The sequence below is a fragment of the Mustela putorius genome, unplaced genomic scaffold (genome assembly GCF_011764305.1).
Source record: "Mustela putorius furo isolate JIRA1106 unplaced genomic scaffold, ASM1176430v1.1 tig00000127_pilon_pilon_pilon, whole genome shotgun sequence".
Lineage (NCBI taxonomy): Eukaryota > Metazoa > Chordata > Mammalia > Carnivora > Mustelidae > Mustela > Mustela putorius.
In genome coordinates, this window is record NW_025421288.1 from 4193065 (window position 1) to 4215963 (window position 22899).

The following is a 22899-nucleotide window of genomic DNA, read 5'->3' on the forward strand; positions in this document are numbered from 1 at the left end:
CCCTCTAACGCAGGGGACCCAGGGCAAGAAAGATATAAGAGTAATATTACCTCTCTGAGTAATCTCCATCTGTAAAAAGGGGATATTAATAGGCCCTCCCCCATAAAGCTGCTCGGAATGTTAAATGAGCCAATACCCATAAGTTCATGACATGAAATAGTTCACAAATGCCAGTAACCATTATAAATAATATAAATGGACAGAGACCCTAGAAACCAAGCACAGAAGGAGAAAACAAGTTCTGACACCCCTGCCCTTTAAACTACTTTGGTTTCTGTCTTCTTCCCTTTTGGAAAGCAGCCCTGTCCCCTGTCCCCATTAGGGGGGTAGAGTTGGACTTGGACTTCAGTGTGGGAGGGTTCTGGGTGAAAAGTGCAGCCTCTCCTTCTCTGCCACCCCTCCCCCACCACTGCCAGCAGGCCCTGAAAGGCTCAGGGGGCTCTGGAAATCCCTAGAAGTTCTGACCGGCTCCTGGGGCCTCTCATCGCGCCCCCAGAGCTGGGAATGGGGGGGAGCAGCATGGAAAGGAATCTGGTTGAGGGCTGCATTTCCGTAGCCTCTGATTCTAGAGTCACCACGGAGAAGCAAGGACGGCACAAAAACATGGCTCTGCGGGACCTTCAAGAAAGAGGACGGAGTCCCAGCTGCTCCTTTCCGTGGTGGGGGTCCTGACGCCCAGGGAGGAGACAGGTCTGTCCCAGGTTACACAGTGGCCGTGTGGAGGCAGGCTCAGGGGAGAACTGGACTTCTAGTTCAGGCCCAGACAGCACTGACCACACAGGGCAGCCCTGGTCTGTGCCAGGGGAAGGCAGAGATGTGGTCGGAGACACACACACGGGATTACAGGAGGTTACAACTAAAAATCAACTCCCAGACCCAGCTCTGCTTCTCAGTACGCATGCACCCTCGGGTCCCCACTTTGCTGTCTCCGCTAGATGCGACATCTGTTTCTGCAGGCCGCTGTGAGGCTGAAAGAGAAAATCAATAGTAATATTATTAGGGTTTGTTGAGCACAGGGTCAGTACTCTGTTAGGTTCTTTCTCCTTTTATCTCATTGAATCCTCAGATCCCCCCGTGAGTTGGGAACCAGTATTGCCCTCCTCCTATCTTCTGGATGAGAAACCCAGGGCTTAGAACAGCTGAACACCTCTCCCAAGGTCATGGAGCTAGCCAGCCGAGGGAGCTGCAGAGCCAGGGCAGGAACCTGCCGACACCCGCACTCTTGACCACTGAGCCACCCCCACCTCACCTGCTGCCAAGTGTCCTACACGATGACTTTGCCAAGTAGATGTCAAAAAGGGTCAGGGAAATTTCACGGACTCCCTGGGTGGGGTCTCCCAGAGGAAAGAGGAGCCCTGGCGCCACAGTGAGAGTAAGAGTGATGTTAATAAGCGGGAAATCATAGAGGAAGCCACGCCTTGACTAATCTATGCCAATATCCTGTCTCTTCTCCATGACCTCCTTTCCAAAGCCCACTGTTTTCCACACAACGGATCCCTCCCCTTCTCAGGGGAAATCCATCCAGCCCACCAGCCCAGTTCCAAAGAGCCCTGGCTTCCCTTGGGGCTGCCGATCCGCCTATCGCCACCAGAGGGCAGGACAGCTCTGTGGCCAGTACTCTTGAGGACCCAGCAGCCCCAAAGACTGGCCAAGTGTCCAGCCTGGCAGGGATGGACCCAGATGCCCTATGACACAGCCATCCATTACATTTTGCCATCAGCTTACTGGCTGAGATGTCAAAACATCTAACTGCGGAAGAAAAACTCATGTTCACACGTGATGTCTGATTCTCCTGGGGCAAAGATCTTAAAGAACCTCCCTAAGGACAGTAAGAACAATAGTTAACCACCACAGAGAGGGGTCAGAACTTCATTTCCCTAAGCATTTTCTCAAATCTGGAGTGACTGGAGAGTTACTGAAGCCTGAGGAATATGTCCCCACTGTACAGATGAAAAGACTGAAGCAACGGACGGAACAGGGAATGATTTACTTAGGGTCACCTGGAGAACGCTGGTCTTCAGACCCCGGGGAGAGCTGCTTCCAATTCCCTGCCACCCCTGCGGGATGGGGGCAGGGGTTGATGCAGGTATGGATAGGGAGAGGAACAGGGGTCAGCATGCTCTACAGGGAAGACCAAGGCATTGTGGTATTTCCCGTAAAGCATCCACCCACCCTCCCACCACCCACCCCCCATCCATCTATGCATCCATCCACCCAAAAGGGTTCATTGAGCAATTGCTGGGGACACAAAGATGGATGAGAGGAGTTTCCTGCCCTCAAAAAGCTGGCAGTCTAGTAGGGGAAAGTAGTGAGTCAGCAGATAATTATAGGAAACCCCGTGCAAGCCTGTACAATGGGATAGGAGCAGAGGAGTCTGTGACCCTCTGGGGTACACTCAATTTGGAGCTGTCCTCTGGGGCTCCCAAGGCCTCGGATTATTGGCAGGGGCATCCCTTCTCTGCATCTCACCCCCGGATGGGGGATCCCGTCTCAGCTTTGGGAGCTGGCCTGTGTCCGGGGCCCGGGGTCCCCCCCACCACCCCTCTCAGAAGATCGCGGGCCCAGGGAACCGATGACAGCACACCTGAGTCAGCCCGCCGCCCACCCGCCCCTCAGCGTCTGTCTCCGCATCTTGTGATATTTCGCTCCCCGGGAGCCAGCCCCACTGCGCTCCGGAGGCAGCTCGGCAAACAAACCCAGCGACAGATTGTGCCGCGGCTCATTCCGGGGAAGGACGCCAAATCCCACCCTGCTACCCCCAACACTCCCTCCCCGCCGCCCCCTCCAGGCTCTCCTCCCAGGCGCGGGGCCTCGGCAGGGTGGGGTCCCAGTAAACGCTGGGGCCCGTTCCTGCCTTCGAGGGGTGGGAGGGGGGTCCTTCAGGAGCCCCAGGGACGCGGCTCTCCGCTCCGACCTCTCCCGAGCAGGAGAGGCGCGGCAGAGGACATTAGGGGCGGACCGAGCCCTGGAAGGGCAGACGATGCACCAGCAGGGGGCGCCTGAGCGTCAAGGGGCAAGAAGGCCGGGAGCCAGCGGGAGAAATGGGGTGGGGTGGGGTGGGGTGGGGGTGAGGCGGGGAGGGAGACACACACCGGGAAAGAGACAAGAGACGCAGAGATGTAGAGTCCGAGAGGCAGAGAGCCACAGGACGGAACGGAGGCGACAGGGACACGGAGGGACAGTGAGAGAGAGAGACAGGTGCATCAAGATAGGAAATGACAGGGAGAGGCGAGGGGAAGGAGGGGAGGGGGGGGGGAGAACGGGGCGGGAGGTGGAACGGATAGACGGAGACTACAAATATGAATAAGGGTGGGGGAAGAAAGTGAGAGAAATCGAACGAGAGCCAGAGAAGCATGAGCGACCACGAGTGCAGCAGAGAATGAATGGGAAACAGGAACCGGCATTTATACAGCGCCGACTGTCTGCGCGGTGCCGGGATGGACTCAGGCACCGACAGGGCAGGAGGAACCAGAGAGCGAGGCAACGGGGCTAGGGTTTGCTTCTCAGTGCTCCCGGGAGCGGCCGCCCGGGGCTCTCGCGCTTCCTCGGGTGAGGCCGCGCGCAGATGGCCCCGGCCTGGGCTGCACGCGCCGCTCCCGCAGCTCCAGCCCCGCGGGTGCCGCAAGGCCGCGGTCCCCCAGGGCTCTGCGCCTGTCCGGAGCCGCGGCGGCTCTGGGGGCCGGATGCCGGGCGCCCCGGGCTGGGTCTCGGCCGGGGTCACCGTCACCGCCGCCTTTGTAAGGAGACGCTTAGGTCACGAATCGTTTGGTATCGCCTCGAACGCGGCCGCGAGAGGCAGGAGGGACCCCGACGAGATCAGAATGCACCCCTCTTTTGGAGGAAGAAGAAGCTCGAGTGAAATCAACGGTCTCCTCCCCACGCGGGAGATGAGATAGTCCCTTCAGGACACATCACACATACAGATAAAAATGCACACACTCGCGCTCACACCCAAACTTGCACCCGCTCACCAGGGCGTTAAGGGGCACACGCACACACCCGGGCACATATCCCCGTGCCACCATCCCAAATTCACTCGCGCCAAACTCTCGAACACCTCACGGTTCCCACCCGTGCAGACGCGCACGCTGGTGGGCACTCAGCGGCTTACCCATTCCCACACTCGCGTGCCCTCCCCCCTTCCGCGGGCCCATTTAAAAGGTCGCGCGCAAGCACTCTAGAGTCACACCTGCACAAGGGTCCTTGTGCGCGCGTGCACGCTCATAGGCACTCAGCCTTGCACACGCAAACTCTTGCATATTCTATTCTTAGAGTCGCGCACACTCTGGGCTTGGGGTCTGGGAACGGAAGGAAAGGTGGAATCTAGGGGAGAGAAACGGTGGAGGCCCGGACATTGGCGCCGGGGACGCGGCAGGAGGGGGAGGTGACCCGGGAGCCCATCTCCTCCAGGAAAGTTGGGAGGGGGAACTGGCCAAGTCCGCGGAGCTCCCTCACACTACTGCACCGCCTCCCCCACCGCCCCCAGGAGAGGATTTCTCTCGAAGCGTGGCTCCGCGAAGGCGATCGAACAACGTCCTCCGGGTTCCCCAAGGAGGGGAGGGGGCCGGGATGGAGGGGGCTAGAGAGCCGCTCCCGCCTCCTAGTGGCCAGGAGAGGGTTAAGCCGGCTAGCTAGGAAGCGAGGGAGGAGCCAGCGAGTGCGGGAAGGAGTGGGGGTGGTTGGGAAGAGCATCCTCGCTGTCCCCACTCTCCCTCGGCGAGCAGCCGGGGCGCACGGACCGACGGACTGACGGACTCGCGCGCTGCCTGCACTGCTGGGGGGGCGCCGGCACCGGGCGTCGACGGCTAGCTCCAGCCCTCCCAGCCCCGTCGCGCCCCGCCCCGTCCCGTCGGGGCCGATGGCTCCTCCCGAGGCCCGCAGCCCGGGGGGCGCAGGATAGAGCGCCGCGGCCCGGCCACACAGCCTGGGGACTCCCGGGCCCTCCCGGAGACCCGCGGAGTCCCCGCCGTCCGTCCGGCGGGCTCAGGGAGCGAGTGGGAGCGCCCTCCCCCCGCCGCCCCCTCCCCCGAGCGTCGAGACAAGATGCTGCCCGGGCTCGGGCGCCTGCTGCAAGGTAGGGACCCCAGCCCGCTGGTGGGCGGAGGGCAACCAGGGGAGGGGAGCCGGGTGCCCCCTCCCCCAGGGCGCGAGGGTGGGGCCGCTGTGGGGGTGGGGGGTTGCCTGGGGAGGGGGGAGAGGTTAGCCTGGGGCCCCGCCCCCGCGCCCAGGGATGCGGGCTGGAGGAGCGCACCGGGCTCGGAGCCTGCTGGGAGGTGCGGGTAGCTCGTGACCGAGGGGGGGACGCTGGAGCAGGCGGACCCGGCCCGGGCTCCACCTGCTCCGGGGGACGCTGAGGACTCTGGCCGGCTGGGGAAGCGCCGACACAGCAACTCCTCGTGCCCCGTGCCTCAGCACTTTCCAGTCACCTGGGAAGGCAGAGGGTGTTGGTAGGGGGCTGGCTGAGAGGATAGGAGGCTCGGAGGGAAATCCAAACGGCCCTGCCTAGTAAGACAGATGGAGGGCGCTAGAAAGGGGGATAGTTCCATGGACTGAGTGACAGACTAGGGTGTGGACCAGAGATTGGGGGTGGGGTGAGGAAGGGGTCATAGAGAGGGGTGGGGAGCAAGAAGCAGTGGATGATGGAGAAAGTGGCTAGAGGAAGGAGAAAGACAGAGAAGGAAGAAAGTGAAGGTTAGACGGGGAAAAGCATGGAGGGAAACGGGACGCCCGTGAGGACAGACCAGATGCCCAGAGGGGTGGAGAGAAGGTGAGGGAGAGGAACCCAGAATCCGGAAGGCAGGGTGGGTAATGGGATAGAGGAGGGCTGGGGCTCTGGGGACTGGGGAGGAAAGGGCAGTGGGAAGAACGAAGCCTAAAAACCAGAGAGGGACGCGGCTGGCGGATAGAACTGGGGTGTCAGGAGCCAGGAAGGGGGTCAAGGATGAGCGCTAGGGTTGGCGACAGGGAACCGCAGAGGGGAGACAGGCTGGGGCGGATGAGGATGGGAGCTGGGAAGGAAGAGGAGGAGGAGGAAGAGGACAAGATGGGAGAGAGAGGCACCAGGGGGGTGCTGCCCAGGGATGAGACAAAGAGGCTTCTGGTAACCACTTCCACGTGGGAAGCCCTCCATTCCCAAAGCGCCTGCTTGTCACCTCCCTTCTCTCAGGGAGCGGTCGCTGGGCCAGCCTGGGGGGCTCTGAGCTCTGGGCCTTGGGGGCGGCTGTGAGGGGGGAAAGGGTGAGGACATTCGAGTGGGCTGGCAGCCTCCAAGGCTGGGCACCCCGGCTGGCTGCATGCTGCCATTTATATCTCTGGGCCCCGTCGTCGTCGGATCTTGCCACCGCTACCACGGTGGCTGCTTATTTTGGGGTGTTACATTCTGGCAGAGTGAGAAGCTGTTTGCAGCAGCTCTAAACCTCCGTCACCGCACCAGTGCTTCCCCAGGCCCCTGCGTCACCAGTGTCGCCACCACCTCCATTCTGCTCCAGGCTCCCACCTCCTCAGCCCCTGCCCCCTCAGCAGCTGCCTGCCAGGCCCTAGCCCTTCCCCAGCCTTTTGGGTGTGGAGCTGTTGCTGCTCATCTGGGACCCCGTGTCCTTCCTTCAGAGCCAGGGCCCTTGACTCCCCTTCCAGGGAGCACCTTTCCCAGGGGCCCCTCGGCCCAGCAGAGCAGCACCCTGGCACCTGCCCTCCGCCCGGAGTCCACCTGCCTCCTCCCCAAGCTCCTTCTTTCACCAGAGCCTGTGGACTAAAAGGTGGCTCCTGGAGTGAGAACCTTGCTTCTGAGCCTTGGGACTGCAGGCTGATTGTCCAGAGTCCTTGACAATGGTCCTTTGGTGAATGGATACTTTTTGGCTCTGGGCACCTCAGCCTTCCGGGATCGATACCTTATTCTGGCCTCTCTCCACTCCGTCCGTAGGTCAATCCTAGCCACATCTCCTGGACACTGGTCATTCCTTTTTGACTCCCAAACAGGCTGTCCCTTAGAGCAGCCACAAGCTGAAGCCCAGAAGAAAAAAGTTGCCCAGAGTCTGGGTCCCTTCTTTGCTCCTCCATCTCCACAACAGCCTCATGGATGGCCCAGCCCCGTGCACCTGCGTGCACTTTCTGTCTCCCTTTACCTCAAGGGCAGTGATTGTCACACTCAGTGTGGTTTCTGTGGATGATGTGAGGTCTCCCAGAGAAAGGTCAGAGAGTCTCTTCTGACATGGACTGGTCTGGTGCCACCGGATACTAGCTGCACGACCTGAGGCATCTCTATGCTTGAGCTTCCCTCGCCTGGGCTGCAGATTGGAGTCAATAATATTACTCCATGGGCTTACACTCTGTTATACTCTCTGCGGAAGGCCGTGGAGTAAGACAAAGTCTGGCACACAGTAGGTGCTTCGCGACAGAGGGCTTCGGCCCATGCTTGCTCTGCGCTCCCCTGCGGCTCTAGCCATCACCTGCTGACTTTAGAAAAAAGGAAGAGGAGGAAAGAGAGAGGATGGGGTGAGCCAAGAGCTGGGGGGAGGCTGTCACAGGGGCTCTCCTCAGCCTGTAGAAGGAGGAAGCAGCAAAATGAAGGCTTCGAGAAAGATGCTGAAGGCAGACTGTCAGAGATCCGGATCAGGAGGCCTGAGCTGCTTCCTTGGAAACTGACCCTTCCCCTCTCCAGCCCTTAGCGGTTCTGCCTGTGAAATAGGATGGGGGTTTGCCCTTGAAGGCCATGGATGTATCCCCCCACCCTTCCGGCTCCAACACTTTGCATCTTGCCCTGGTCTTTGCCAGGGAGTCACAAGATGGGGGCTGGGAGTGGACATGTGGTCCTCAGGGAGACAGAAAAGACAAGGCCTGGAGGGAAGGAGTGATGGTGAGGAGCCGTGGGCAGCAGGGGGCGGAGAAGGAAAAGGGCACACGCCGGGCAGGGACTAAGGGCGGAGGAGGGAGAGAGTGGCATGGCTCACCAGCCCCCACTGCCTCTGCCCAGCAGCGCTCCAGCCAGGCCTGGGGGCAGAGAAACCCAGAGCCCCCCATCTTCCCCTCCTCCTCGCCTCCAGTGAGAGCCGCAGCCTGAATTATGGATGAGGCTCCTTGGGTTACAGCTGCTTTGCACGGCAGAGAGGGCCAGAAATGGCAACAGAGTCACTGTTACGCAGCAGCTGTCACGGAGGGGCCCCCTGCTCAGGGCCCCTCCTCAAAGAGCCTGTAGGGAACACCATCTCGGACGTGGGGCAGTGGGCCCCGGTGGGCGTAGATGTGGGGACCAGCCAGAGGGGGCGTGGGGAAAGAGGAGAGGAGCCCGCTGCTGTGGGCAAGCAGAGAGCCAAAGAGTTGCAAGTCAACCCCCATAGGCTTGGTCCCCAGGCTGGAAGGGACCCGGGGGCCAGGGAGTGGCCCCAGAATCTGGAGAGCTCCGGAACCACACGTCCTTCCCGCTGTCCCTTCTGGGGTACCAGTCAGCCCTAGAGGCTGGGGCAAAGAGCTCCGTAATCCTCTGGAGGGCTGCTGGCCTTTAGAGCTCACACTCTCGTGAGCTTTGTGGATTAAGGATCAGAAAAGGATTTGACTTCCTCTGGTGTCAAGTCCTCAGAGAAGCAAGCTCAGAGGGTGACTGCTACAGAGAAGTGTCCTGGCCAGGCATCAGGAGAATCCTTTCTGGTCCTTGCCCAATCAATCAGTCACTTTGCTGTTTGACCTTGGGCAAGCTCCTTGCCCTCTCTGAGCCTCATGTCCCTTGCATAGAACAAGAACTGGAAACACATGGAGGACCTTTCCAGCTCTGAAATTTCCCGTTCTAAGGCCCAAACCTCAGGCCTCACGAAACCCACCCAGGGTTCCCTGCTGCACTCCCGCTCCCCACCTCTGCCTGGTTCAGAGGAAGGGGTGAGAGACGTGCCCCTCCACCCCACGTGGCTCTGAGAAAAACTCGGGAGGAGAAAGTAATCGTGAAACGCCGCACGGGGGAGGGGTGAGAAGGGCCGAGAAATGCGGAGGTGGTGTGAAGGAACGGAACAGCAGCCGCTGTGTCACTGAGTTATTACATCACACCCAGCCTACACACGCACGGGGCCGCACTCACACACACGCGGAGGACAGCCGGCACACGCTCGCGCCGCAGGGCACGAGGAGGGGCCCGGTCAGAGCTGGGGCGGCGCCCAGAGCAAGGAGTGGGAATACCACACACACCAGGCAAGGGGTGTCCCCCCCAACAACCCAGGGAGAAGGCACAGCAGGGTATCTGTGCTGTCCATGCCACACTCAGACCGGCGGTGCCATGAGCACCCAGCGGCTCAGCAGCACTCACACCCGTCCCTACAATCATACATTCGTGTATAAGCACACACACACATTCACACACAGCCACCTCTGGAGTGCAAGGACCACTCAGAGCCACAGACCCTCCGTCCTTCCTCTGGAGTCTCTGAAACCCACAGAGCCTCAGGATCTCGGGTCCGGGGTCCAAGGACCTGTCTCCCGCCCCTCCCCCTGCCCTCATGGGGCTAACACATTCCTTGAAGCAGAAGGTTCTCATCAGTGTGTGCCCAGGGAATCACTGCCCGGTTTATGGGGTGTCGGCTTCCCTTTCCCCAGGCAAATTTGCCAGGAGAAAATCCCAGGATTCATCTGGAAATCATGATAAAGGGCAGAGGGCAAGCTAGATCCAGCTCGGAAGCTCATCAGCTGCAGAAGGCCGGGGACAGGGATGGTTGGGGGGGTCCTGCACCCGTACCATAGCGCAGGGATACAGGGGCCTAGCCACAACCCTTTAGCCCCAGGCTCTTGGGGCTCCCTGGGCCTGCTTCTCCATCTGTATCATAAGGAAGCTGAACTATTTCCATCATCCAAAAGTTACTTTGAAAAACATATTATTTTTAAGTGACTTTGATGACTTTGAATGAGGAGAGCCTGTGGTGTGAAATGCAGATTCCCAGGCTGTCACCCCAGAAATTCTGATTCTGCCTGCTTCCCAGGACCACCTGCCTGATTCTGTTGCAGGTGTCTGCTGGCCCAGTTAGAACTGACCCCTGGTCCCCCAGGGCCCTTCCAGCCTGGACAGGCCCTGGTTCTTCCAAGATGAAAGCCGCTGGAAGATGAGGGGCAAGGCTGCAGGCATGGGGGGTTTCGGCAAGGCCGGACACCGGGGCAACCTGAGGGCCATTTTTCACAAGCCTTAGATTCACGAAGATTCTCAATTTAGTTCCAGCCGTTCTCAAATGGGGGCGATTCGCCCCCCAGGGGACATCTGGCAATGTCTGGAGACATTTAGGTTATCATAACCTGGGGGCAGGTGTCGCTCGCACCTAGTGGGCAGAGGATCGGGATGCTGCTAAACATCCTAAATAAGACATCTTACAGGGCTGCCCGGTAGAAGCAAGAACCATCAGGGGCCGACCGTCCGGAGCCGGAGAGCCCTGGCAGTTACATGGGCAAACCTTGCTTTCCACAGTGTCCTCTTGGCATTTCTTTATTTTTTAATAGACCAGGAGCCTCAAAACTCAGCCACGGGTCAGGGCCTCTTGCGTCCCTGAGGGTTGCACTCAGAACCCCTCTCCCCCAGGAGCGCTGCTGCCCTTAGGGGTGTGTGGGCAGGCCCCTGGCTGGCAGGCCTGGCCGCGGGGGGCCGGGGGGGGGCGTTGAGGGAGGGGTTGCCCAGAACCACCCGGCCTCCCTCTCCCACAGGTCCCGCCTCGGCCTGCCTCCTGCTGATGCTCCTGGCCCTGCCCCCAGCGGCCCCCAGCTGCCCCATGCTCTGCACCTGCTACTCGTCCCCGCCCACCGTGAGCTGCCAGGCCAACAACTTCTCCTCTGTGCCGCTGTCCCTGCCGCCCAGCACGCAGCGACTCTTCCTGCAGAACAACCTCATCCGTACGCTGCGGCCCGGCACCTTCGGGCCCAACCTGCTCACCCTGTGGCTTTTCTCCAACAACCTCTCCACCATCTACCCGGGCACCTTCCGCCACCTGCAGGCCCTGGAGGAGCTGGACCTCGGCGACAACCGGCACCTGCGCTCTCTGGAGCCCGACACCTTCCAGGGCCTGGAGCGGCTGCAGTCCCTGCACCTGTACCGCTGCCAGCTCAGCAGCCTGCCCGGCAACATCTTCCGCGGCCTGGTCAGCCTGCAGTACCTCTACCTCCAGGAGAACAGCCTGCTCCACCTCCAGGTGAGCTGGCTCCGGGCATGTCTGCTGGGGCCGCCCTGCCCTCCCCCGGACCCTGGGCTCCTCTGCCCCAGGGCGCAGGGGGACCCCCTTTCTGCCAAAGCTTCTCCAGTTCCCCGCCCCTTTCCTGAGTTTCTGTTCCTCTCACTCTCACTAGGGGCTTTTATTTTCTCTCCTTATATCTTATATCTTATATCTCCTTATATCTTCCAGTCTATGCCTGTTTGGGTCCCTCGCTGCCTCTCTCCCTAACTCTCCAACCCCCCATCTGTCTCCCTCTGCCCGTCCGTCTGTCTGTCTATCCCTTTCTGTCCCTCTCTGCCTCTCTCACTGACTTGCCTCCCCCATCTGTCTTCTTCTGCCTCTTCTGTCTGTCTCCCTTCACACGCCCACTCTGCACACTCCCCCATGTCTGTCTGGGTGTATGTACGCATCTCTGTCCCTCCTTTGCCTTCGGGGGACTCTGCCTTTCCCCAGGCACCCAGCCTGGAGGCCTTGGAGGCTGCCTTTCTCACCCACCCCTACGCCCTCCCACATCACGTCACGGGGAGGAGGAGCAAGAGGGCAGAGCCCTTGTAATTATGCCCCACGGAAGGTTCCACCTCTCTCCAGCTCACTGGGTATTGGGACAAGGGGGGAGTCCTAATCTTCCAGATTCCCCCAAACCTGGCGTCCCTGCGCAAGGGAAGAAGGAAAAGAAAAGGGTGAAGAGCGGTTAAGTAGCTGGAAAATGGATGCTCTGGAAACGGAAGGAATAACAGTAATTGCTATTTATTGTTATTGTCATTGATCTAAATATTGTTTATTGTTGTTGTTATGCTGACTGTTTGACAGCCAGATCCTCCTGTTCTATTTACCCAGGAAGCAATCACACACCCTCCAAACCACTCTGGAAGAAATTCCTCCCTGGGCTACCCAGCCTCTGTCTGGAAGGGGGCAAGGACCTCTAAATTCTTCCCGTCCCCCTGCCCCGTAAGCCTGGAAGGCCCTTGCTCCTCCCCACCCTGGGTCTGGAGCCTGCCTGGTTTCACCAATATGCTGATGTGCACATCAGGTCAGTGCTGATGACGCGGGCAGTAGTAGCCTGACCAGTGTTTGAAGTACCCACTACGCGCGAGGCACTAGGGAGACAGCAGGGAGCTAAACAGACAAAGCTCCTTGCCTTCCGAGATAACATTCTGGGGGGGGGGGGGAGACAAGAAGAAAAATGCAGACCCCGCTGGAGGAGTCTGCCGTGGCCACGATTACTGCCTAAACAATGGTTATCGTAGCAACCACTACTACTTAGGAGGCACACTGTGTGTCTGGCCCTGTGCTAAGGACTATACAGGCATCGACTCTGGTATCATTTACAAGCACGTGGCAAATTTCAACCTTCCTGAGCCACAGTCTTCCCATCTGTAAAACAGGGGCAGCGACAGCCCCCCATCTCCTAGGGGTTTTATAAGCATTCAGTGCATGAATAATTTGTAAAGCACTTAGAATAGTGCTTGGCATGCGGTAAGCACTATGTAAATGCTTGTTAAAATACTATTTTAAAAAGAGAAACAAGCCTCATTTAACATTGGCCTTGGTGAAACAGCCCGTCTTGGACCCGATCCTGGAGATTTGGGTCATCTTCATGGAGGATACTGAGGCCACGAGCGGGTCCCAGAATACTCCCTCCCTTTCCTTTTCCTAAATTTGCCTCGCACCTCAGCGTTTACAAAGTATATGCAGCCCCCTCATCTCACGTCTTCCTCCCTGTTGGAGGTTGTCTCCTTACAGACAAGGAAGCAAGGATGCGGCGGCCCGGGGCCCCAAAGATTTTGTAGACAGCAGGCCTCGACGCATCAGTTCTCTTAAACCACTGTCCGTGTGACTGGGGGTTTCGCGTCTCATGGCGAAAACCGCCTGGTTGTAGGGGACCGTTAGGGGCAGCAGGGACACAGAATGGAAGGAAGTTCCTGGGGCCACACAACCCATTAGTGCCCATGGTGCTGCAGCCTCTGGCGTCTGATGACATTTTAGGAATGTCCGTCCCTCAGACCCCTCCCCCAGGCTCCGTCCAGCAGGGCAGGAAGGACAGCGGCGGTGTGGGCTGAGCTCTGAAAGGACACGCTTTGGAGCCTGCCCAACCGAGGTTCAAACCCTGGCTGCTGTATGTGTTCGGACAAATCACTCGACCTCTCCATCTTCATGTCCTCGTCTGTAAAATGGTGACCAAGGTAGTACCTGACATTTACCTAAGACGCTCTGTGAGGCTGAAAATTTAGCCCAGAGACCCCTGCACACGGGTGGCTATCAGGGTCCTATTCCTGCTCGTAGCTGGACAGTAACTCCTACTGACACTCTGACCTCTTTACCAACACACATTAGTTGTTCAGGAGGATGGATCTGGGGCCAGAGTGCCTGAGTTTGAATCCCTGCTCCGCTGTTTTTCGACTCACTTAACTTGAGGCAAGTTGCCTCCCCATTCTGAACCCCAGTTTCCTTATCTTTAAAATGGGAAAGATAAAAACAAGATCTTCCACAAGGAATGGCTACGAAAAGCCAATGAGTTTGTGTCTATAAAGCACGTAGGTCAGTGCAGAATAAATCGGTCAGGACGACCGGACCTTCCGTCTCTCAGGCCTGGGCTCAAGCAGGGTCTGGGCCACGGAGACCTTGGGTGGGCACGGGAGGGCGGGGGGGTCCTTCTGAAAGGGGAAGTGCTGTCTTGCACCCCGTGGTGTGAATGGTGGGTGGGGGTGGGAGGGGCCCTCAGGGCCTCAGGGGAAGGGAGCATCTCTGCACCAGCCCCTGCCGGGAGGAGAAAGAGCTGCCTCTGCCAGGAGACTGCCTAGGGAAAGAACCAGGCCGGGAGATGGTACCGGCAGGTGAGGGGAGCCCAGAGAGGGGAGCTTTGGAGGGGGCGAGGCGCCACAGCTTTTCAGAAACAGGAAGGTGGAGGTGGGGTAGGGCGGAGTTTCTCATGAACTGTCTGTGGTAGACCAGGCGCCGTACCAGGGGGCGTTCCTTCATCAGCGTATGGAGCGCCAGAGCGCAGTCTCCATGCCAGGTGGCGTTCTGGGTGCCAGGGCTTCAAGAGTGAGCAGGAGCAGCGTCTCTGCCCTCCTAGAGCTTATTTCCTATGACTAGAACCAGGTGACAGAGACACAGTTCTCTCCTTCACTCATGACAGCCCGTATGGTGCATAAGGGCTGTCTTCGCAGGCAGGCAGAGCTGGGTGTGAATCCCAGGCCCACCTCTGGCTTGCCCTGTGGCTCCGGGCGTTCCTTCGCCTCTCTGAGCCTCCACGGACCCATCCATAAAGCGGAGAAAACGACCTGCACTTCAGAGGCGCGTTGTGAGGGTTAAAGTCGATGCTGCCTGAAAAGGGCTCAGCGATGTGTGTGGTTCAGAGCAAGCATCATTTCCTCCACCGCCGAGGACACTGAGCCTCGGTGAGGTCCAGGCAACCGGTGTGAGGTCACCCGGACATTTAGGAGCGCAGCCTAGAACCGGCCTGGGTCTGGCTGACTCCGGAGTTCGCGCCCGCATTCCAGCACATGGAGCTGTTGGACCCTGGGCAAGTCATTTGCCTTCTGGGGTCCTTCATCTCCTGTTCTCCGGAAGGGACACAATAATATTATCAGCCTCGTGGGGCTGGGATGATTCAATTACTATGTGGGGTCTGGGCAGCACAGAGCTTGGCACCCAGCGCCGGCTCTGACGCCGACGATGACGGTGACACCTGGCAGAGATTGGTGAGCCCTGTGAGTGGGGGTGCCTGGCACGGAGCAGACACTCAATACGGCTTTGCTGAATGAATGAGATACACTCCAGGACTCACTTACTCATAAATATCAGATGAGGCTAGATCTTAATGATCAACGCTCTCAAGTCCCTTGCTTCATAGATGAAGAGACCTGAGGCTCAGAGAGGTTGTGGAGCTGCCCAAGGTCACACAGCCCAGCAGCTGGGTGCCAGAGACTGGAGCCGGGAGGGTCGAAGGAGGCAAGGTGAAGAGCAGGATGCTGGATGCTCTGGGGCCTGGAGGGGAGGTGTCGGGGAGGGCAGGGATCCGGCGTTGAGATTCCAAGTGGATGCAGAGAGCTGTGAACCGACCTGCAGGGAAGTGAGGGAAATGTGGTTTTCGAAATGGAAGTGGATGACTTTAGCAGCCGCTCTCAGCCCAGGGCAGGGGGGGGGGGGGGGGGGGGGGGGGGGGGGGGGGCACAGGGTGGGGAGGGTGAGGGCTGTGACAGTCAAGAGCTTATTAATGCACAGAGAATGTTTTAATGGGGAGAGAGGAAGGCCCGCATTTGAGAGCTGCAGCCCAGGAAGTGACCCGGCATCTGGCAACCACCGGGACGAAGGGAGGGGTAAGGACCCCGATGGAGGCTCAGCGAGGGGGAGGGCCAGGACATTCGCAAGAGGGAAGAGGGGGAAGAAGAAGAGTTGAGATCAAGGGATTCTGTCACCATCAAATTGGGGCTGTGGATCAAAGGCGTCTGAATTTCTGGGGTGTCTGGTCTTCGGTCTTCCCTTCCTGACCTCAGGAAGTCCCAAGAGTGCTGGTGACCTCTGCTTCTACCCCCCCCCCCCCACCACCCCTTGTTGATCCTGACCGGGTATCTCTGGGTGTCCTACCTTGGCTGACACTCCATAAAAAAGGAAAACCCTAACAAGGTGTCTGAGTGGAAGGGTTTCAGAGCGTACTCCCTGGGGGCCAGGAAGAGAAGGACAAGCTGGGACAGGCTGAGGCCACAGGCGTGGAGAGAACCACTGCGCCGGACACAGGGTGGGGGCAGCAGGGGGCAGAGAACGCTGGTGTCAGAGACAGTCGAGAGGGTTGAGGGGACGGATCTCAATGTGGCCAAGAGGAGGGTTCTTGGCAGGCTCAGTTCCTGCAGCGGAGAGGGCGGAAGGCAGACGGGAGGGGGCGAGAAAAGCAGGAGCACAGGAAGGTGGAGGCTGTGGGTGTGGGCTGGGAGTCAACGCCCTCCCCCCACCTGCAAGCCTGCCTCCGGGCTCCTAGGTGGGAAGGGCGGGATCATCCCCCAGCCAGGAAAGGGTGGGAAACAGCACCCAGGGGTGTGCAGGCTTCAGTGCCGAGATGCTCTCATCCCTAAGAACCAGGCCTTCTGGGCTTGCTCACCACAGGGGTATCTTCCACAGAGGGGAGGACCTCGGTACGGGGGCTCTGGGCCCCTTTCTGGCAAGCCCTTGGTCTCTCTGGGTCTCAGTGCTCTCCTCTATAAAAAGCGGCTGGACCAGTGGACCCGGAAGCACTATTCGAGTCAGGCTGACCACCACCAAGCTGGTGAGCTGGTTAAGGGACAGAATCCAGCTCCCTGCCCCCAGGAAGCATACCTACACCTGTTCCCACACCCCCATTCATTCTGGATCACCGTCCAGGATCCGTCCAACACTAACAAGGCCTGATTCTGGGACGCCCCAACCCCCGGCAGGCAGGTGGGACAGCCCTTGAAGGGGGCCAGTGATGGAGGGCATCAAACAGCAGGCTTCTTTCCCCTCCCCCCTCCCTCTGGTGGGTGTCGCTGACACCTGGTCCCTTTAATAGACTGTGGAAGTAGAACAGCAGAACTTTTGAGCCCCAGGAAACTCCTCTGTTAGAGGAACAGGATTGGACCTAACTGTAACCAAGACCCTACCGTCACCATAACCGCTTTTTATTGATGGTGGTCTCTGTGCCCACCCAGGCTGTATCCTTCCAGCATGATCCCACGGATCCCTCCCTCGGCCCTCTGCAGCCAGGAGGAGGGCACGCTGGATCGGAAGCCCCGGGCTCTCACTACTGAGCCTGTGGGCTTCACTGGACCGAATCCCAATGTGCCAGGCACTGTGCCCAGCGCCTCACCCATCTGCTTTTTGTGTGGATTGTCTCCCTTAATCCTCAGCACCAACGCAGGAGGACGTACACTCATTCCCATTTTATAGATGAGGAAACCGGCTTAGAGAGATTACTGGCTTGGCCAAGTTAACAACAGCCGCCAACCCACTAATGCCTATCTCATGGAAATCTTGTTCTCAGTCACCTAATACATGTTGCTTCATTTAATCTGCCCACCTTACAGGTGAAGAGACTGAGTCAGAGATACGGAGACTTGCCCAGAGTGGCACAGTCTGGACGGAGAGATCCAGGATTCGAAGTCAGGAAGTCTGGGCATAAGCAAGCCGGGGGTTCTCATTCTCCAGGTGTGGCCCCCTAAGGAACAGCATCAGCACCGCCTGGGAACAGATTGTGTGGCTACACCGCAGACCTGCTCGATCAGAAACTCGGAGTTGAGGGGCTGTGCACAGCACGCCGGGCTCTGCAGGGCATTCAAAGCACTAACGTTTAAGAACTACTGGCCTCAACTACCTTGTTTCCCCCACATTAACTTCTCAACAGGTTAGGGGAGGCAGGATTCGAACCCAGAACCGTCCGAATCAAAAAGTCGAACCCTTTGCGTTCCACCACGATGCTCTCCCTCTTTCCCTTCCTCCCCACGTGCCTCTAAGGACCACTCTCTTCTTCTCTCCCCAACCCCCACCCCAGGATGACCTGTTCGCGGACCTGGCCAACCTGAGCCATCTCTTCCTCCACGGGAACCGCCTGCGGCTGCTCACGGAGCACGTGTTCCGCGGCCTGGGCAGCCTGGACCGGCTGCTGCTGCACGGGAACCGGCTGCAGGGCGTGCACCGCGCGGCCTTCCGCGGCCTCAGCCGCCTCACCATCCTCTACCTGTTCAACAACAGCCTGGCTTCGCTGCCCGGCGAGGCGCTGGCCGACCTGCCGTCGCTCGAGTTCCTGCGGCTCAACGCCAACCCCTGGGCGTGCGACTGCCGCGCGCGGCCGCTCTGGGCCTGGTTCCAGCGCGCGCGCGTGTCCAGCTCCGACGTGACCTGCGCCACCCCCCCGGAGCGCCAGGGCCGCGACCTGCGCACCCTCCGCGAGGCCGACTTCCAGGCGTGCCCGCCCGCGGCGCCCACGCGGCCCGGCAGCCGCGCGCGCGGCAACAGCTCGTCCAACCACCTGTACGGCGTGGCCGAGGCAGGGGCGCCGCCCGCCGACCCCTCCACCCTCTACCGAGACCTGCCCGCCGAAGACCCGCGGGGGCGCCAGGGCGGGGACGCGCCCACGGAGGACGACTACTGGGGGGGCTACGGAGGCGAGGACCAGCGGGGGGAGCAGACGTGCCCGGGCGCGGCCTGCCAGGCGCCCCCGGACTCCCGCGGCCCCGCGCTCTCGGCCGGGCTGCCCACCCCTCTGCTTTGCCTCCTGCTCCTGGCGCCCCACCACCTCTGACTGCGGTGCTGAGACGGAAGAGGCCTGTGTGTCCCCCTCCACCCACCCCCAGCGGCGGCTCGGCCCGCCCCCGGCCCGCCCCCGCTCTCCAACCCCCCACCCACCCACCCACCCCGGGCCTCTGCAGCCTTCCTCTCCCCTCCCGAGGGACGGACCGGCCGCTTCTCCCTGCCTCCGGGGCTGCAGGCTCAGGACTGGGTTGCGCCCGGTGGCTCAGCCCTGTTCTCCCCAACTCCGGCCATTAACTCTTTGCCACCCCAAGGCTGGGGTGGGGCACCCCAGGCAGCCGCCGACCCCTTCTCCCAGCGCCCACCGAGGGGCTTTGTCTGCAGAGCATCGCCCACCAGCAGAGCCTTTGGAAGCTCCCGGGAAGGGAGCCCCGCCTAGGAGCCCTTTGGAGGGATGCCTCAGTTGGGGCCAGGCTAACCCTAGGCCCCCGCTTCTCCTAGCCTCCCTCAACCTCCCGACACTGGAGGAATACTTTTCTCCTAAGTCTACCCGGGACACTTTTTAGGGTGCCTGGAGGGAACTTTCCTCTCCACGGTGGCCCCTGTGTGGTGAAGATCAACAGAAGTTGTTTGGGAAAAAAAAAAAAAATTTATTAAAAAATTCTATTATTTTATCTTCTTCTGTAAGATTTGTTGGCTCAGGACCCCAAAGGTGGGAGGAGGGCTTAGAACCATCAGAGCCATGAGAACTAGCAGGCTCAGGGACAAGAGGGTTAGAGAAAGAGGATACCTCCCAGGCAACCAAAGTGCTTCTTGTTGCCTGGAGTGCTGCTCCCCCACGATGAGAAGCTGAAGACTGAGGAAGAGGAGTGACCCTGGAGTCCCAAGTAGGCCAGGTGAATTCTGACAGCCAAGAGTGGGTGCTGATACCACCTCGCTTCCCATTGGTCGGGGAGAAGCAGCTACAGACCACCCTGAGTTTCCTGGCACCTGAGGAGCTGAGGCTGGAGAAGGCCTGGTTAATGGCTCCCTCCCAGGCCCTGTTCCTTCCGGAAGGAAGAGCATTTTCCATCTTACCCTTCAAGGAGAAATAACCGACATCCAGGGGCACAGCCAACCCAAACATGGCTTTGGACAAATCTGAAAAAGGCACCTCATCCTCAGGGCAACCCAGCCCCACACCACAACAAACACTTGCCCTCTTGGCTGTGTGCCTTTATGCAGTGTACAATCTGCACAGTACACAACAGAGTACACAACAACCCTATAGATCAGTGATCTCTTTTCCTTGGCTCCTGTGAGGTGGAATGGACCAGGTTAGAGAAGCAGCTCTGCAAGCAGGTTAGAGGAGAGACCAAGGTCCTCAGGTGACCAGAGGGACAAGAATCCCAAGTTGGGGTACCCTGCTGGCTTGAAGTAGGATCTGAAGCTTCATCTTTCCAGTATGTGAAAGGGAGGGATAGAGGTCGGGCTAAGGAGGCCTGGGGAAGGAAAGAGCCGGACTAAAGTAGAACTTGAGAGAGAGGTTAGGGGTGAGCCTCATCAGAGCAACTGGGGAGAAGTTTGATGGTTTACATTTAGGATTAAGACTCAGGGGGGGTGGGAATGGAAAGAGAGGGAGCGGGATGCCAGGGCTCAGAGAGCAGGAATGCTGAGATCCTGTGACTCTGGCCAGGCAAGTCAGAAGGATGGCAAGGAGAGAAACAGGAAGGCCTGAGGCAGGGGGACCTTGGACAAGACTAAGGGGTGAGTGGGAGAACAATGAAAACAGCTAGCTAACCAGGAACGGGGGGAGCTGGGGCCTCACAGGAGCCCGTGTCAGGCTGGCTTTGAGGAAGCTAGCCAGCGCGTTAGGGGGGCAAGAGCTCTGCTGGAGGAGGAGCTGCTGGGGACTGGGCAGGGGAGGGAGGATGCTGGGAAATCAGAAGCAGGCTGTCCAGGTCACAGAATTATCGTTGTGAAATATTCATGGGCCTTTGGTCCAGATGCTATTTCAGAACAGCGAAAGCAAGAGGAGTGTGTGAGCCTCAGGAAGAAGCCTACAGCAGTGCCTCTTTCCACCACCCCCACTTCCACCACCACCAGCCCAGACAGACCCACGGACGCCCATCACGTGCACACCCACGCTCACACGCTCTCTCACACACACTTGCACAGTGCAGAGCTATGGAGCACGTGCAGGCCAGCTGACACCCACGGGTCCCACAAACAGGCAGATGTACCCCCAAATGCACGCACGCATAGCCACACAACCCCCGAAGCAGGACCCTGCCCAGAGACCACCTCCAGATATCTTGAGCACACACATCCCCCAGCGTCTTGGGGACAACTCAGGTTTACAGCCCTGAGCTGCACACCCTGACACAGGAGGGGCTTTCAAGGCCATCCTGCGCAATCACCAGTATTCTGATGGGGAAACTGAGGCCCAGAGAGGGGAGGGGCCCCCGCCCTTGAACAAAACAAGGCTCATTCACCTGTCACATTCTGAGAGAGGACCCACATCCTGCATTGTCTGCCAGACCCCCAGGCTCCCTGTGCTTAACTCCTCTCTATCATCTGTCTGCCTGGTTACCCAGTCCCCTCCTGGCCAGACCCATCCCTCCCTTTTCATTCCCTCCACCATCTCCCTGCTCCATCTCCTCATTACCTCATGCCTAGAATAGGGAAGAAAATAGCAGTACCCCGCTCCCTGGTTTTCCTACCTTCAGTCTCTCTCCCTCCCACCCGCTGCCGGTGGTGGCCAGATTCAACCGAGGAAAATTTGCCTTGTGTTTTTCTGTCACTTGGAAACCTACAATACCTCCTTACTGCCTACAGGTTAAAGATGAAATAAATGCCTTAGCCGACCATCAAAGATCCCTCAGAGTTGGTTACCACATGCCTTTCTCGCCTTTTCTCTCATGGCTTCGCCCCAAATCTTCACTGGGGCTAGAATGATTGTATCGTGCTGGCCGTCAGTTATCCTGCACTCGCAACCCACAAACCTACTTTGAAATCTCCTTAAAGTTCCTCGATCTCCCCCAAACGAGGAAGCCTCTCCCCCCTCCTCGGATGACAGACTCCAGACCCCTTCCGCCAAGGCCCAGTCTGCCCCTCTCTGACCTTATCAGTGGGGGTTCTTTGACTGTCCTTCAAAGCAGCGGTAAAGGCTCCGGCTCAGGCTACCTACAGGCAGATGGCTGCCCCCCACTGGCCACCTTGGGAATCACAGCCAGGCTTCAGTCAAAGTAAACTGAGCGTGAGCATCCGTCCAACCGCCTGGGGAGCGGAACCGGAGAAGGACGCCAGATGACCGGGTTTATAAGCCCTTAAGCCTCTAAGGTTCTTACCCTCAGAGTGGCGGGGAGGCCTCTCAGCCCTGCTTTCAGAACTGCTAGCACCCGACTTCAGACCCCTAATCCCTAAGAGAACCCCCCTCCTTTGAGATACAAAGACACGGGGCTTCCGGGACACTGCTGAAGGGACATTCGCCCACCAGGCTCTGAGAGGCCACAAGGTCAGGGACAGTCCAGGTGGCAGACCCAAGGTCCGGCTGGGGTCAGGTTTCTACATGAATTTTTAATGCTTCCAGCCAGACCTGTCAGATGTCCCGAAACCTGAGCATCTCCTTTCATTTCTGTACGCCGTGCGCTTCCCCATCTCCATTGCCCCTGGGGGTGGGGCAGGGAGGACAGGCCTGGGACAGCGACCAGTGGCCTCTGGAGAAATTATTTTGGGGAAGTGGAAGGTGAATGACCTAGTTATTCTTCTACTTACTGTGTGACCTTCAGCAAGTTACTTAACCTCTCTGATTGTCTGTTGTGGGTTTGTTTTTTTGTTTTTTGTTTTTTTTCATTTGTGACCTGAGGACAATAGCACCTGCTTAAATCAACTTGCTGTGGGGAGTAAATACAATGACCCCGTGGAAAGGTGACCTAGTATTTGCTGTTATTACCTTCCCTCAAGTCCAGCTTCCCTCCGCTCCTTCCTTCCAACCCCCAGTTGCCTCTCGCCCCTTTCCTTTGGAGGCGGGAGCTTTGGTTGGTTCTGCCCACTGCCCCCTAAGATCCTTTAGCCTTTCTAAAAACTTCAGCTGAAGAGGGGGCAAGGAATCGAGAAGCTGAGGTCAGGCAGGTGGAGTAAGAGAGGAAGATGGTCCAGCTGAGGTGAAGGGGAGGGAAGCAGGCAGCAGACGGGAGGGGGAAGACCCTACTCAGAGAGAATAGAGCTAGGTGCAGACTCATTTCTTTCTTTTTTTCCCTTTCTCCTTCCTTCCTTTTCTCCTTCCTGGCACCTTCTCCACGCCTGGTGCAACCGTGCCAGAAGCCTGGATGGCCATTCTGAGCAGAGGTGAGGTCAGAAGCACGGAGGCAGGGTTGGCAGGGGGAAGGGTGAGCCTTGGAAGAAAGTTTGCCCACTCTTTCCTGCCCACCAATTCCCTGCCTGTATGTGTGTGTGTGTGTGTGTGTGTGTATATATATATTTTTTTTAAAGGAGGGTCTTTTACATCTGATTTAGGTGGGAAGTTGCTAAAATGCAGATTCCTGAGCCCCTT

The 22899-nt window shown here is 58.7% G+C and overlaps 1 protein-coding gene across 1 annotated transcript; it reads left to right on the plus strand.

Annotated features, from left to right (window-relative positions):
• Positions 1–4668: 4668 nt before the first annotated feature.
• Positions 4669–19006, plus strand: RTN4RL2 (reticulon 4 receptor like 2). The gene is made up of 3 exons (XM_045062710.1): positions 4669–5074; positions 10663–11144; positions 17668–19006. Exons 1-3 carry the CDS (start codon positions 5044–5046, stop codon positions 18415–18417), a joined length of 1263 nt encoding a protein of 420 aa, XP_044918645.1. The 5' UTR covers positions 4669–5043; the 3' UTR covers positions 18418–19006.
• Positions 19007–22899: the final 3893 nt, after the last annotated feature.

Bases quoted from the DNA above. Each gene is read 5' to 3' on its own strand.
- RTN4RL2 (XM_045062710.1), top strand. From the start codon at position 5,044: ATGCTGCCCGGGCTCGGGCGCCTGCTGCAAG. The intron at 5,075-10,662 runs GTAGGGACCCCA...CCTCTCCCACAG, and splicing joins GCTCGGGCGCCTGCTGCAAG to GTCCCGCCTCGGCCTGCCTC. The intron at 11,145-17,667 runs GTGAGCTGGCTC...CCCCCACCCCAG, and splicing joins ACAGCCTGCTCCACCTCCAG to GATGACCTGTTCGCGGACCT.